At 51.3% G+C, this 15,707-nt stretch overlaps 1 protein-coding gene across 8 annotated transcripts in view; it reads right to left on the bottom strand.

The window, feature by feature from the left end:
- The window catches only part of RHBDF1 (rhomboid 5 homolog 1), a 59,740-nt gene that overhangs the window by 13,119 nt on the left and 30,914 nt on the right, over positions 1-15,707 (bottom strand). For 7 of the 8 annotated variants that reach the window (XM_032704353.1, XM_032704352.1, XM_032704350.1 and 4 more), the window contains 2 exons: positions 7,355-7,499; positions 5,281-5,408 (listed from right to left, as the gene is read on the bottom strand). In XM_032704353.1, coding sequence (XP_032560244.1) covers positions 5,281-5,408; positions 7,355-7,477 — 251 coding nt within the window. In that variant the 5' untranslated portion in view covers positions 7,478-7,499. Of the gene's footprint in view, positions 1-5,280; positions 5,409-6,804; positions 6,823-7,354; positions 7,500-15,707 lie in introns of those variants that run through there. The other variant, XM_032704357.1, reaches the window with a different exon arrangement.

Raw genomic sequence — 15,707 nt, 5'->3', positions numbered from 1 at the left:
AAAAATAAAGGAAAAAAGATGGAACAGAAATTCAGAAAATAACTTACTGAAAGGTGTTTATTTTTTTTTTTTACTTTAAAACCCATATTTTGCAAACACTTACCATCTTCAGGCCAGCTTTAGGTCCCCACTGTGGGACTGTACTGTTCCATGGCTCAGCAGCTCCTCCAGAATTCACTCTTCTCTCCCAGTCCCCCCACCACACACACGCTCACAGCATATCCCTAACTTCTCCATCTCATGCTGCAGGATTTCTACCCTCCTCAAAGGTAACATGAATAGCAAATGTTTGCTGTGGTCCTGAGCTCTGCTAAGGCACACACACACAGTTCTAAGCTGCTGGGTGCAGAAGCAGGAGCACAGGTTTGCAGCCACGAGGCAGGTTTGCTGCCAACTGGCTGCTGTCACAGAAGAGCAGTGGATCAGAAGCAAAATCCCAAGGAAGGCAGAGAGGGATCAGGATAAGTCAGACTAAAAACCTACTTCAAATCCTGCAGGACAGCTGGTACCCTAAACCTACAGAGGTCATCACACCCTGCCAAGCCTTTCCCACCACAGTTAATTCATCCTCAGGAGATGACAAGCTCTCTCAGCCTACAGCTGACTGGCCCAGGTGTTGAAACCTGAAAGTCCTTCCAAGACAAACCCAAAGCCCTGGCCTCAGCCCCCCTGCTCAGGGGCAGGATTTCCAGCTGCTGAGAAGCAAGACCTCACAGATCACAAAGTGAGTATTAAAACACACACTGGAGTAAAGGCTGGGACAAATGCAGAATTAGGCCACACAGGGGAACTGAGACACCACACTGAAGACTGGAAACTGGTCCTGTGGTTTTATACCCTACTGAGCAAAAATACCATCAACCTGCCACCTGCAAGAAGGTGTGAGTTTGAAACTCACAGCCTTTCCAGCTGAAACCTGCAGATGCAAATACCACACATTGCCCTCAGCCTTCCCTGTTCTCTCAAAGATATGGAACAGACCCTTCAGCAGGCATGAGGTCACATGGACCATGGCTAGAATCCATCTGACCTCTTTGACCTAAATGTCTCTGAATGCCAGCCCTCAGAGATGGGGATACATGTCCTGGAGCACTGCTCTGCTCCCACATCTCATCAGAGCAATCTCTGTCTCTGCTCAGAGCAGAAGGGCCCAGGGCCAGCACCTCAGCTGGCAGATTCCCCAAGCCTCAGCACAGAGGTAATGCCCTGGCTGTGCAGTTCAATGGCACAACACATGCCACAAAACAGTCTGACAACTCAGAGAACTTTCTGTGGACTTCTGTAACCATTATTTCAACAGCAAGGTGATGTTGGGTGACAAGCCCGTACATGGGGCCTCAAAAGGAGAGGGCTGAGGGTCATTTGTGCCCACATGAGCCTGCTGAGCAATGGCCCATTGCACCACCAGCAGCCTCAGAGCCCTCCAAAACTGTGCTCCCACTTGCCTGGAAGGACAAGCACCACTGGAGCTGTTTGCTCTGTGAGGACCATTCCTGAACTGCCAACACTACTGGGCCAGGACCAGGGCAAAGAGCCCTCTGATCATAGCCAGGATAGTCCAGGAGAGCTGACTACAGAGTTCAGGGCACCTGGAGCATCCTGGGAAGATGCTGAATGCCTCTGTTCAGCTGGGGAGCACCATGATGTCCTACAGACTCCCTGGAGCGCTTGTAACAACCGACATCAGAGGTCAGATCTCGCTCTTCTGTTGTGTGGAGCTGACCAGCCCTGAAAGCTCAAGACCAAACACAAACAGTCCCAAAGGTGGTCACAGTGCCAGAATGGCAGCTGGCCAAGGGCAGCAGTGAGGAAGGTGGGACAGGAACGGACTCCTGGGCATTAAGTCCAGTCCCTGCCACACACAAAATCACATTGTCTGTCTGATTTTAAAGTTTACTGAGCTCCAGACTCAGGGTGGTGATCATTGGGCCCTGGACTGGCTCATCTCCTTGGTGCTAAGTAAACAAAGACATCCACCTCAAAAAGAAGACAGTCACATTTGAATTAGAAAAAGCCATGATGTCAACAGGGTAAGAGTGGACACGCTCTATTCCATTCACCAGCTCTGAGCCCCATCTGCAACAACATGACAGCATCTGTTCAGTGCTGCCTCCTCTCCTTCCCCTGCTGCCCCAAGGAGGCTTTGGGGTCAGCATATGCACAGCCCCATGTTGCACTGACAGCAGTGCTGGGCTGTGGCTGCCCTGGGGAGATATTCCAGCTTAGGTGAACACCAGGAGGTTGACAGCTTGTTAGGAAAGGCAGGAGGGAGTGAGGCTGGCGGGTGGACAGCTTGTTAGTCCATGCTACTTATTGACAGCTGCCTACACGTTTAGTAGGAGTGACACTTGGTTTTCGTTAGCAGCACACATGAACTTTCTCACTCCGCCTGTTCACAGACCTCCTGGGAAGCCAACACGGTCTCAGCATGGTCTCAGCAACAGCCATGGTCTGTGCAGTTCACAACAGCCCTTGCACACACATGCAGGGGTGGGTTTCACACTCAGTGCCACCAGTACCTGAAAAACGATCGGGGCAGGGACTGCCGCTTTCTCAGGGAACTCCTGCCCGCCCGGGGCCCGCGAGCGGGCAGGGTCTGACTCCTCTGAAACCGAACCTGTCTGCTGCAAAGAAAAGAGAGCTGAAGGCAAGGAGCCTGCAGGGCTGTGGAGGGGAGCAGCCACCTGCATCCAGCACCTCCCTGTCTCCTGCCATAGCCCCGCTGGCAGCAGTTGTGCCACACTGCCCGTGACAGGGCCCTCCAGCTGAGAGCATGACCCGAGAGAAACAACCAAACTCAAGCCACACAACAGCATCTCTGAACCCAGGAGGCTGCTGAATCCTTCTGGTGCATCTGCACCTCTTGACATATGTCTCTCATTGCTCTTGAAGATACCAGGGATGCTGCAGTCCCCCTCAGACCTCTGTGACCTGCCTTCTTCTGCCCAGACACTGAGCTACAGATCCCACTGGTTGGCTTTGGATACCAGAGTGTGAGACCATGGAGGTGTCAGCAGGTCAGGATATGATCTGCTTGTATCTAAGGTGCCTGATTGCCACTGGAGGAGCCATGGGCCCATCCTGGTTGACCTTGGCAGGATCTTGCCTGATGCACAGGTCTATCTGTGCCACATCTGCTGCCTCCTATGGATACTTTGGACACCCTGGGAGACTGGAAATAGTGTTGGATGCCTTCACTCAGGCACCTAAATCACTCCCATGCCATGTTCTGCATTACACAGGCTTGACCTTAGGTTCACACTTGATCTGTGTCCTCCAAGCCCCAGGGAACAAAATGGTGTGGGGTCCTGCTGCAGTTTCACATTCTGTGCATCTTGAGGGCTGTGTTAAGCAGAAAACTCGTCAGTCAGCCTTCCAGGACTCCCAGAACAAATCCCCAAAACACATTTACAGATGCACAGTCTGCAATTCTAGACTGCACCTCTAGCTCTGCTAAATGGAGCACAGAATCTTGGGCCTTTCCTTGGTACTTTCCGGTTCCCTGTCCGTGTTTCTGATCCACTCATTTCCTTTATTGCTAGTGTTGTGTCATGTGTGCATCTCCTGCAGTTCTGCCCCTTAGAAACTCCTACCCACTGCTGCACCTCTCTCCCACCCACATCCCACAGCACTCTGTAGAAGGTGCCCAGGAGGAGGAGACCTGGCCACCCCCCATGATGCACAACTGGGCATGGTAAAACACCACTGAACCCCCCCCCACCTACAGAAGACCCCCAGGCCTTCCAAAACTGTCTGTGTTCTTCTGGGGCACCCTGTGTGTACTTCCAAGGGTACAAAATACATACACTAGGCACAGGCAGCCACCAACCTGAGCCCTAGCACTTGCAGCCTGGGAAGGAAGACGTCACAGGGTCTGTTGGTGCAACAGTCACGTGTCTGCTCACCACCTCAGTGCTAGGCAGGACACTGGCATCTCCCTCAGTGTGTGGGAGCTTCACCACCACTGTCCAGCACTCATTCCTTCTCAATGTAGCTCCATGTGCCTTGTTTGTCTTACAGTGTAGTAGCATCAGGGGCAAATCTGTCACACCAGCACCAAAGTGTCTCACAGTTCCCCAATCCTCTCCTCTATGCACAAGCTGCATGTTGTGAGGACCTTTGGGGGAGGTTACCCTGGCCCTCCCACCCAATGCTTCTTGTCAGCATCTCCACAGCACCCTCCCAGGATATCCCCTCACCCTTGACATGCCCTTGCCTAACTGTCCTGGCAAGGAGCAGGACAAGGGCAGGGAGGCAAGGAAAGAGGCAGTCTCAGTGTGTAAGGACAGCCCCAGCAGGCCCAGGAGCTGCCCATGGCCCTGAAAAGAGCAGACACTGCTTCACAGCTCAGCCCTCCCAACCTCACAGGAAGCAGGATCAGGAAGAGCTGCTGGGGGAGAGCTTCCCCACCGAGGCAGCTGGGGAACGTCTGAGACAAACAGTGCGTGGGAGATCAGTCTCTCCCAGAGCTGGAAAGTTGCTCCTTCAGGAGTGGGCAAAGCCTGGATGGCTGGAAGAACCTCTGACCTGTGGAGCTCCAGGGATGCTCCTGGGACCCAGGGCAGGCCTGACACATGGCCAGAGATACAAACCAGTCATCTCAGGAGAGCAGCTGGGAAAGCCACTCCCTCTGGACAAACTGGGATAAACCTTTGCCATGGGGAGTGAAGGAGCACCCAGCTCTCTGGCTGGGTTCAGAGACCACTGGGTCATGGGGACAAATGATGACCAGAGCAGTCCCTCCCTTCTCTCCATCACCCCTCAGAGCCACGCCAAGGACCTGCCAATGAGCCCTGGTAGGAGTCAAGCTGCTGAGAGTCCTGCTCTGCTCAGGATGGGCTTCTGCCTCCCCTAGCAGTCATGTGCTCTCAGACACAGCACCAAAGCAAGTCCAGGACACCACACTGCACAGTCACAGCTAAACATCAGGGCCTGAGGCACCCTGTTACTCAGGAACAGCCGGCTCCCTGGGGCAGGAGGCAGCCAAAATCTGTCGGTAAGCGGCAAGAACCATTCACTGTCCTGCTCACCACCATCCTCCTCCCAGGACTCGTCTCCTCACTTACTAAAGACAGGCTACATAGCACCACTAGGCTGACATACCAGCTACCTATTAGCACCCACCCTTCCACAGCCTCACGACGGATAATGAGGGAGTCAACCTCACCCCGCTGTGGCAACGCGCCACCCAAGTGCCAGGCAACAGGGCAAGAGGAACACTGCAAATCCACAGATGGAGGGTGGCAACGGACAGCAGAACACACCGAAGCAGCGCCTCACCTCTTGATGGTCTGGGTGATTGAGGTCTGTCGTTGTAGCACCGGTCTCCTCCCGTCGTGGGGCAGGGACGGCACGCGGCTGTTGTCGGCCGGCATGCTCACGCTCCGCAGGAACTGGCGCCGCATCGGCTGCCGGGGGAAGCAGGAGGGAGTCAGTGCCCTCAGGGATGCTCTACAGGGCCAGCCAGGCTGGGGAACGCTCAGCAATTCAACAGGTATTACATGAGCTCCTGCAACAAACCCTCCTGGCTTTTGTCTCGCCAGGGGAACCCACACCGCACACTCGCGGACCACTCGACAAGGTGGAGAGAAGCACAGTCAGCGGGATTTGCTTCTTTGGTGACTGTTTGGTGACTCTGGATCTGCATCAAAAGCCTGTGAGAGCTGTGGGTGGGTCTGTGCTGTAGCTGCTGAGTGCTGCAGGCTAAGCAAGCTGGGAAAGGCACACTGGCTTTGTTTACAGCCTAATTGTCTGGGGCACACTCAGGTTTGAAAGCTCCTGGCATGTCTTGGCTAAATGTGACCTACCAAATATAATACAGCTCACCAGGCTGTTCTCAGCTCATACCACTGCCTCCCCAGGGCTGCTCTGGATTAAATTTTTATCAGCTTGGCAGAAACACCATCTCCCACTTGTACAATGCAGGCTGAGCAGACTATCCCTCTGGAAAGTGAAGCTCTGAGCTACTGTTTCTCTGGTCAGACACCTCTGCCTCAAGACTACTTCAGCCCCCCTAGCCCAGGAAGCTCGTGATTTTCACTAATGTTAACAATTTTGCTGTTTTATGTAAAAGCAATGCACAGATACTCAGGTTACAAGCCAAAGGAGCACAAGAAGTACTCTTATCCTGGGCTGTGTACACAGGACCCTCAGAGAACATCACCTCCACCAGCTTCCAGCACAGAGTCTCTCCAGAAGGTGCCCAGCTGGATTTAGAGATTTCAGATAAGGGATCATCCATCAAAGTCTTAAATAATTCATTCAGAAGGTTTCAACCTGTATTGATAACAGCCTGTATTCCCTTTTTAATCCCTGCAGACTGATCCCCAATTTTTTTCCTTCTGAAGGGAGACCAGGACCCAGGTTTATCTGTCAGAAGCTGTCACAAAACTGAAGCACATTTTAGTCCCTGGATCACAGAATGGTGAAGAGGACAGTTCTTGCTATTCCAAGTGCCATATAAGTTCCCTCTTAAGCCAAGCTTGTCCCCAGCCCCCCTCCAGGGAAGCAGTATAACCCTCCATTTCTCTGATGGCTAAACTGTTCTTCCACATAAGTGACTGAACCTAGGCCTGCACCCACCCATGGAGATGGGCAGCAAGGACCCTCCAGCTCTGCCTTTGGGGCCCAAAGTCTCTGTTCCTGCAGCAAGGCCACATGAGCAGCCAGCATTGGTCTTACCCAGGTCTCACCCCTATATCACTTTTTGATACCTTAGCAGAAATTCCTGATATTTTTCCTGTTCCCAGGACAAATAAGGACACTTTACTCTCACGCATTGCACAGTTTCTATTAACCTATCACCTCATCTCTGCTTCAGCACTCTTCAACGTTATTTATTTCTCATCCCACATGGTCTTCTTATGTTCCTCATGCTGGTAACAGCTTCTTGTTGCCAGTAACTGTTCTTTCTCTGCTGTTACTGATGAAAGCCTGTCATTATTTTGGCTATTCATAAGTCAGATTCATTCCCAGCTCATTTCAACACAAGCTGCAGCACTTCCAGGCCCTCATGTTAGTCTAGGAGCCCTTCACTACTCCAGTCCCCTTAAGAAGTGCTTGTTTGAATAACTCACTCCCATATCCCCAGCCAAGACAGTTTTCACAATGCCCACATCCAAACACTCACATCTACTGATCTGAGCACATCAGCCACCCACCCTCATCCCTCCCACATCCCCTTCAGGGGAGATAATTACTGATCATAAATTCACTCAAAGGCTCTGCCCCGTCTTATGTGGCCTCATGACCTGCCACCACACGCTGCCTTCCTCTCGGCCAGGACTGCCAGAGACCCCAGGCACAGACATGCTCCCAGCACACCCCTTCCCAGCTCCTGCCCCACCCTCTGTACCTGCACAGGCTGGGGGGGCTCTTCTGGCACTGTCACGGGCACTGGCACCGGGATGTCCAGTTTCAGCCATGGTGGCTTCTTCCGCTGTAAACTGCTCGTGCTGTCGTGTCGCGCCTCCGACATTGTCCCACGCTTGTCCTCAGGCCTGGGAGAGGGGAGAAATCAGAGTCAGGAGGGAATCCAGCTCATCCCTGACACGCTCCATGCGGAGAGAGGCTCCCTGCCCTCCTCCAGGCTGTGACTGAGGACCCAGGCCCCAGGCTGGATGGATTCCCAAAGTGCCCCACGAGGGCTCAGGCGTCACAGCTCGTGACCGCACTGGTCAGCCAGGACCCGACACTCGGAGGACACGGCACATTCCTCAGGCCCACAGGACCTCGAGCCAGCTGCTGAGACCACAGGCACAAGTTTGAGAGTTGCCTCCCATTAAGATTTTTGCTGAGACTACTACGAGATCCAGATTCCTTAAGAACCAGTTATGAATTAAATCTTAATGAGATCTGGATCCAGTCCAACCAGCTAAGTGACTGCAGTACCAAAAGCCACTGACCTCCCTCTAAAACCAGCTTGTGACTCACAGACACCCTTCCTTGCCCACCCAAAGCTGAAACACTGCACTTTCCTACCCACCTACCACTTAGAAATTAGCAAGTGGCCGTCTCTCACTTCTGCTTCTAATCTCTTTTAAATGCAGTCATTTTCTAGAAACACAACACAGTGCACAGAGCAATACCAGTACAGCACGAACATTAGAGAACTGGCACTAATCCTGAACTAAGAGTGGTTTTCATACATAAATAATAATGATATGGTATTTAAATAAAAACCGCTGCGTTACCAAAATGCCAAAGCAAGCAGAGTGACTCGCTGTCATCTTGCCCACTCTCCTGCAGTTTTCCCTTCCTGTTTAGGTCACAGGCAGTAAGACAGGGACCACACAACTCTTTCAGACTGGCAGAGCACCTACTTCACTGTGTATGCTCAGAGAAACAACTGGAAGATCAGCTCAGATACCTCCACAGGAACTTTCCAACCTAAATTATACCACAAGCCCATATTTCTTTCTCTCCTAGCATACAGACAACTGCAAGCCAGCATGTGTGCCGACTGGGACAACAGATCCCATTCTATCCCAGCATTGTCCTGGGCCACAGATCCCATAGGGGACCAAAAAAAAAAAAAATCAAGTGTCCCAGCCTCTTCCCCCACCATGGTGGACAGAGCAGTCAGTTAATTCAGCAGGCACAATAACTTAAAAAGGAGAAAAACTGAATTAAAACTTAGTGCTCTAAAAATGTTAACACAGTCCATTTATTTTAAATGCAGAATGAGTTTAACATGCAAGGATTCTTCCTTGAGAGAGGCCAAGTCCTAGGCCAGGACTAGAGGCAAAGGGACCTCCATCCTTCGAGACATTCAGCACTCAACAAAAGGAGGCCCTGAGCAGCCTGAATTATCCCAGCCACAGTGGCTGAGCCAGGCAACCTGCAAGGGTCCCTCCCAACCTAAATTAGGCACTGGTTGTCCAAAACACGCGCTGCCTCGCACGGCATTTCCACCATATTCCCACAGCTCCCTGCAGCTGCTCTGGGAAGGAGCTGCACAAACAGCAAAGCTCACCATTGCAAAAGATACACAACGGGGAGGGGGGATGGCAGGGGGGGAAATAGGTCAACAAAAGGGAGAGGGGGATGATCTGGATGGGGTAGGGAGAGGAGAATCTCATCTAAAAGGAGCTGAAGGCCAGCTGCTGGCTCGGTCGCACAAGCTGGGCTGGCTGCCAGGAGCGCCCTGCTCAGCTGAGCCCAATGACAGAAAGGGAGGACTCAGCTGTAGGTGGATGAAGGTTGGGTTTCAGCAAATACCACAGGCCCCCAAAAGTCTGGGAATTCATGACCCAGCCTGTACAGACATGCCCTTCGTACGTGCACCACGGTCCTGTGTGCACAGACACTGTGCTGTGCACGAGAGGGACATAGTTCCTTCCTTCCCTCCACCCTGAGCCACAGGGGTGCCCAAATACAACTGTTCTGACTTCCTATAAGATGGGAATAGTGAGAGTATTAGGGGAATTCCTGCCTGCACTTGGTGAGGGTAAATCCGCCACGAGACATTTACTGAAAGGTCTTGCACGCAAAATGGGCAAACTTGTCTTCACAGTGAGGTCAGAAGGCCAAGTAGATTTCTCATACCTGAAACACTCCCTTGGTGCAAGGTAGAGAGCTCCAGCATTTACCCCTGAGGAACACAAGGTCTTCCTGAGATGCTCTAATCAGAGACCAGCCAACAAAGACAGAGCCACCACTCTGGAGTGACCAAACATTTCACACAACTCAAGAGCCTCCTTTCTGTGCCATCAAGGGCAAATTTCAGAGCCTCTGAACTAGAAACTCTTTTTGCAGCATCTCTTCAGTGAGCCAACATCACTCAACTTCCTTCCTGTCCACCTACAGAGCTGCCTTTGCGAGCAGGAGCTCTGGGTGTAAAGAATACAAACATGTAAGACCTGCAGCTTTATCAAAGTGAGGCCAAGCCAGGAAGGCAGAGAATGAATCACACCTGTATTGCCCAAAAGCTGCTGCAATAACGCTGCGCCCCGTGAAAGACTTTGCAATTAAACCTGTTTTCAGTTTCCCTTCCAAAATTGCCACAGACAGTAATATCCATGTATCCCTCACTGCCACCCTTGCAGAGCAGAGTATGGGACCTCCAGCAGTGTGCACACATGTCAAAGAGGAGGACAGGGCATGCACACACAGAGGGGCAAGCCTGTGGCCCTACAATTATCCCCAAAGTTGACTCAACTTCGTACTTTAGACAAGGAGAATACCTCACGGAATATCTGAAGATGTAATTCACATCCTGACAGAGCAATGGATTGCTCTGCTTTCTCCCAACTTCCACAGTTAAAGAGTTCTTGAAATAGCAAAGCATCAAAATGCACAAAAAATCGTTGTCTAAGTGCATTCAGTAGTTAAAGGCCAGGTGGGTTTCAAGGGTAACAGCAGAGCAGTTAGGAGCAAATCCCTCTACCAGTTCAACCTTTTTAACTTACTAACATGTTCACTTCCCAACAAAAGTATGCAGTTCAGGCAAAGCTGTTCAGCATTCCCAACTCCCTGTGTGCATTTGGAGAGGCCAAAAATAAACCTTACAAACACACCTAAGACAGAGTTTGCAGGGCCTGATCCACTGTGAATATTCATCCACAGCACAGGCCAGGCAACTGCCTCTGACCCTGGGCACAAAAAGGGCTGGGGTATGGTCACAGGAGGCAGGTCTCCAGGGGGTTAACAGGGAGACTGAAGGTGGATCCAGGTGTATATATAGATGTACAGCCTAGCTGTACATGGATGTACAGCTGTGTACACAGATGTACAGCTGGATGGTCAAACAGTCTGCATGGCAGGTCACAGCCCAATAAGGCACCTGGTTCTCACTCAAAGTGCTGCAGTCACTGATTTCTATCTCAGCATTGCACTGAAAGCACTTGCTGAGTTTCACAACGACCCCTTGGTTATTTTTAGGGGTTGCTGTTTCAGGTTCCAGTGTCCATGTATTTGATGGGGCCAATGGGGTTTTTTTCAGAGTTGCCTGCATTGACACGTTTTGAGTGGTCCCATATCATCAATCCCAATGTCTCAGTCCTGTCAAGTGGTCACCAACAGCAGCAGGATAGGAATATCCTCAGCACAGCCACACAAGGTCAGGACAACTGTCCATCTAAAGCCAGTGTCTCATTTCCAACAGAGGATGCCTGGCAGGGGGTGCAGGGTACAGGATCACTCAACAGTCCTCCCGGTACAGAGCCATGGCATGTGCTATGAATGACTCAGAGGCTTCTTGTAACAGAGATGTCTTCACATTTAACAGTTCTGTATCCATCTCCATGTCCATCCAATGGTTATTCTTCCAGAATTCATCTAAGTCGCTCTTTAATCCAAGCAGACTTTTACTATTCATAACTGCACATGACAAAGCTGAAACATGCTGCATGACAAGCCCTCTTCAGTTCCTCTGCAAATTTCCTGGGTTCACTTGTTGCCCTGCAGTTCTTGGGCTAGAAGAGTGATCAGCTTTTCCCTATCCTCCTTCTCCACGCAAATCTTGACTCTACAGATCTCTTCCACACTGTTCCTGCCAGCCCCTCTTCCCATCAACACAGGGGGATCCACATCCAGCAGCTCAGTCCTTGGAAAGGAGCTGTTTTAGATATCTCACCTGAGGAATATAGAAACAAACTCTTTTCCAGAGCACACAGGCTGAATGCAGGGCATTCGCAAATCTACCTTCTTCTAACGGATCAGCTGCACGTGGCAGCAGCACAAAAATTATTAATAATGTCCATTTCAATTAAAATAAACAAACGGAAGAAAGAAACGTGTAGATTGCAGATACTCTGGGAAAGTCACCTTCAAAAGCTCTGTGCCAAAGCAAGGTCACAGCACCAGAACGAAAGGCAAATCCACTGTGCTGTGGGTCAGGCTAAGAAAGGGGGAGAGTATATTAAATTCCAAAGTTGGCACATGATCAAGAAAAGCTGCTTAGTGAAATCCACTGACCCAAACAGTGAAGGAAAAGCCTTGCCCAGAAGCCTGAGCATGCTCCTAAAACTGACAGGCATCCTAAATACATTCAGGATTTGTAGAGTCATTTCAAAGACAGTCCAACCTTCCATTTAAACAGGCAACTGATGTTATTCCCATGTTGACTTCTTTTCTTCCAAAAATTCCATTTTACCAGCATTTAAAATAAAGCTGGGTTTGGGGTTTTTTTTCCCCAAGAAACATTCCAAACAAAAACCAAAACAAACCCCCAACTTCATTCAACCCAAACAAACAAACGGCATCTGCTTTTTCCAAGACCACTGCTCCTCTCCAGCACAGCATGTACATGTTCCTACAGACAGCCTCAGAACACCAGGGCTATTCCACTGCAATCCATTCCATGGTCAGGCTCCAGCTGCTTTTCTCCAGTTTTCAAACCTCCCTCACTGCAACAAAAGCATTTGCAGTGCCTGCTGCAGAGTCCCAGGCAAGCCCTGCATACCTGAAGGGTACTCTGGTTGAGGAACACCAGCAGGCATCTGGAGACAGCAAAGAAATCGGGATCCTCAATGTGTTCTCCAGACAGAGTGAGCCAGAGGAGACAGCAGGTTCCTGGCTGTGCCTCTCTCCAGCAGGATTGCTGCTGGCACAGCAGGGAAAAGGCAGGAAGTCCAAGGAGAAGAGGAGCAGTGGGGTTTCGGTCTCATGGCTGCCAATAAAACCATCTAGCATGGATCAGACCCAGACAGTTACACACAGTATCCCAAATATCTGAGCCAGCCCTGTAAAACAAGGCAGATGGAGGGGCTGAGCTCCACAGGGAAGGTGGAACAGGCCTGTGACCCTGCACTCTTAGGGAAAGCTGCTGAGAGCACAGCAACACCCAGGCTTGGGCTGAGACCAGCCTGAGAAACTACCTTAGGAATGAAACCATCAGCACTGCCCAGGGCCCTCTCCTGCTTTCCAGATCCTCACAGCCAAGCTGGGAGGAGATGCCATAAGGCTTTGCAGACCCACAGGCTGCCCAGCAGAGGCTGGGTCTGAGCAATCCAGGCACCTCTGGGCACAAGCCTAGCAGAGCTCTGCAGACACAGTGCCCTTTGAGCCCTGCCCAGCAGGGAGCTGGCAGCACTGCCATTCCCACACACTGCCCCTCTCGCTGCTCTCTGCCATGCACAGGCTCTGCCTGAGTGCTGGTAGAGGCTGGTCCTGCCTCCAACAGCCTGCACCAAATCACACAGGCAACAGTTCCCCACGGCCCTGGTTCTGCTCACAACCAAACCACCCTGCCAGCAAGGTGCTGCCCAGAGAGCAGCCTTGCCTTACTCCACTGAGCCACTTCAAGGTGTTTTACCAGCACAAAACTAACCCTAGCAAATTATTTCCTGTTGATCTGGCAGCCTGAAGAGGCTCAACCAATTTCAGATAAGCCCTGTTGCAACCTGGAGCGGAAGGGTAGGCCCAGCCCATTCAGTGATAGCTCAGCATGGCAGCAGCTCAGCTCAAACACCAAATACAGCCCCAGCCACTGTCCCCTGCCTGTGTGACACTGTCCTTCTCCAGCTCCAGCCTGGCATGTCAGTGCTCAGGGAACTGCATTTGTCCCTGCTACATGCATGGAGCCTCAGTGCCCTGCTCTGCAGAAGGACCAGACAGGAGCACTGGGGAACAGCCAACCTCTTATTAAAAGAAGCAGCTTCCCTGCAGGTCACTGTGGTACATTGCCTGTCCCTGCCTTTTAACTTTCTGTCCAAGTAGAAGGAAGAAACGGATCTCAGGTAGCAAAAGTCTTTCTGATGGAACAGAAAGTGAATCAAAAGGCCCAGAATCTTCCTCCCGAGAGCATTCTGTTCAACCAGTGCTCTCGAAAGATCTAGAACAGGAGCTGCACACAGGTGGCCATAAAAGCAGCATGCAAGTAGGGCATGGAACAGCAGCACATGAGCACCACCACGGCACTGTGCCAGCAGGAACCCACCAAGGTGGGGTGGGTGCTATGGGGAAGGTCTTTAAGTTCTGTGGCTACCCAGGCAACCAAGGCAGCACTGAGGGATCTCACCATGAACCATCCAATTAGCTGAGAAACAGCAGTAGGAGCTGCCTGGTTTGGAAGCAGCCAGGCAGACCCCTAGACAGGGGAACGGGAAGATACATGATTAAAAATCCAAGGATTGGGATTTCATGCAAAGCCTGGTAGAGTGATGGTGTGCCAGAGGCACACAGAGTGCAAAGCTTCAGCTGGGACCCACTGACCGTGGGCAAGGTTCAGCTGCATACAGAGCCAGAGGGTTTTAAGTACAGGTAACAAAAACATGTGCCAGTGAAGTCTGAAGAGATCTGAGCCAATCCCAAGACCAGGAAAGCAGACCTGATATCCCTCTGAGCAACTGGTTTTCTCAATTTTCAGAAAAAGATGCAGGTCATGATGGAAATCAACTATAAGTGAGCTCCTGTTGGAATGCCAGCATTACAAGATTTCAAAGCAGCTTCACCTGGGATCTGGAGGGTATCCAGGTGTGACTCCCTCATATAGAAGAGGGAAAAAAAGCAGGGAGCTCAAAAAATTCTTCTGATTCCCTTGTCTGTACAAGCGTAGTTGAATTTCTTCAAACACAGGATAAAAGATGACCCACAACTGCAACCTGCAAACACTCACACAGGCAACAGACTCTGACCTTTGAAGTCCTTTTGTTGCAGCGGACAAAAGGCAGAATAGTAACAACAACACAGAAACCAACACTCAAAATTCAAGCTATGAAGATGTCACAGCCTCTTGATATGCAAGAGACCAGAAGAAGCAGTGCCCCAGCCCTCTGTGCTACCCCTCTCCTCGTGCTGCTCCACAGCTGTCGGGTGATGCACACTGGGAACCAACCCACACGGGCTCAGCAAAGGAAACGGCCTGTTCCAGCCCAAGCTCCTTCCCACATGGCTCCACAAACACTTGTGCCAGCAGAAGGAAAGGGGAAGAAGCAGGAACAAACAGAGCAGCTGCAGCCAGATGACTGGACTGCTTCTGAAGGCAGTACAGTTTGAAGTGATCATGGAAACAGGGCCAAAAACTCTCACTTGTAGCACTGTGGGAAGCCAACAATTATCTCAGGGAGGTGGTGGGTTCGGCCTCTCTTGATGCTTAAATAACCTTCTGAGAAGTGCCCTCAGTGCAGGTGTTGAGTGCAGCAGGAATAAAAATACTACAGTATCAGCAGAGGCAGAGTGAATTTTTTTGGTGGGGTCATTAGATGGGAAAACATCCAAACCATTCACAGATTTCTCCAGAGATGACAGCCAAGTCTCACCCATGGGCAGCTTCTACTGAGGGGTTCCCAAGGGAGGAATTTCCCCTGTCTGGAGCACCCACAAGGAACTAGGTGGAAGGGAGCCAAGCAGAGCAGGCTGGGCATAGGGGCCTTTTCCATCTCCTAAACATGTGTGGCCCCAATGACAGAGGCCAGTTCACAGCCCCAGCCAAGCACACCCGTGCACCAGAGCCCACACAGGGTACAGGTGATGAGCCATCATCAACTCCACCTTCCAGAGCAAACCCAACCCAGAGCCATCTACAACCTGCCTGGATATCAGCAAGGGGAATGGCCTGCATGTAAAACACAGCCAACAATGGGAGAGGGAGTGGAAAACCTGGAGTACTTGGGTGTCTTCGCCCCGTTTGTGTTTGCCCATGAACACGCCCTGCAGCTTTGCCCAGAGAGCACCAGCCTGCCACCACATCCAACAGCCACAGTGCCAGCAAAACAGCTGGTTTCCACCAAGAGATCCATTACCAGCTACCAGATGGCTGATGTATC

Source organism: Chiroxiphia lanceolata, chromosome 16 (genome assembly GCF_009829145.1).
Source record: "Chiroxiphia lanceolata isolate bChiLan1 chromosome 16, bChiLan1.pri, whole genome shotgun sequence".
In the NCBI taxonomy this organism is placed as follows: Eukaryota; Metazoa; Chordata; class Aves; order Passeriformes; family Pipridae; genus Chiroxiphia; species Chiroxiphia lanceolata.
This window is presented reverse-complemented; position numbering and strand designations above follow the sequence as displayed.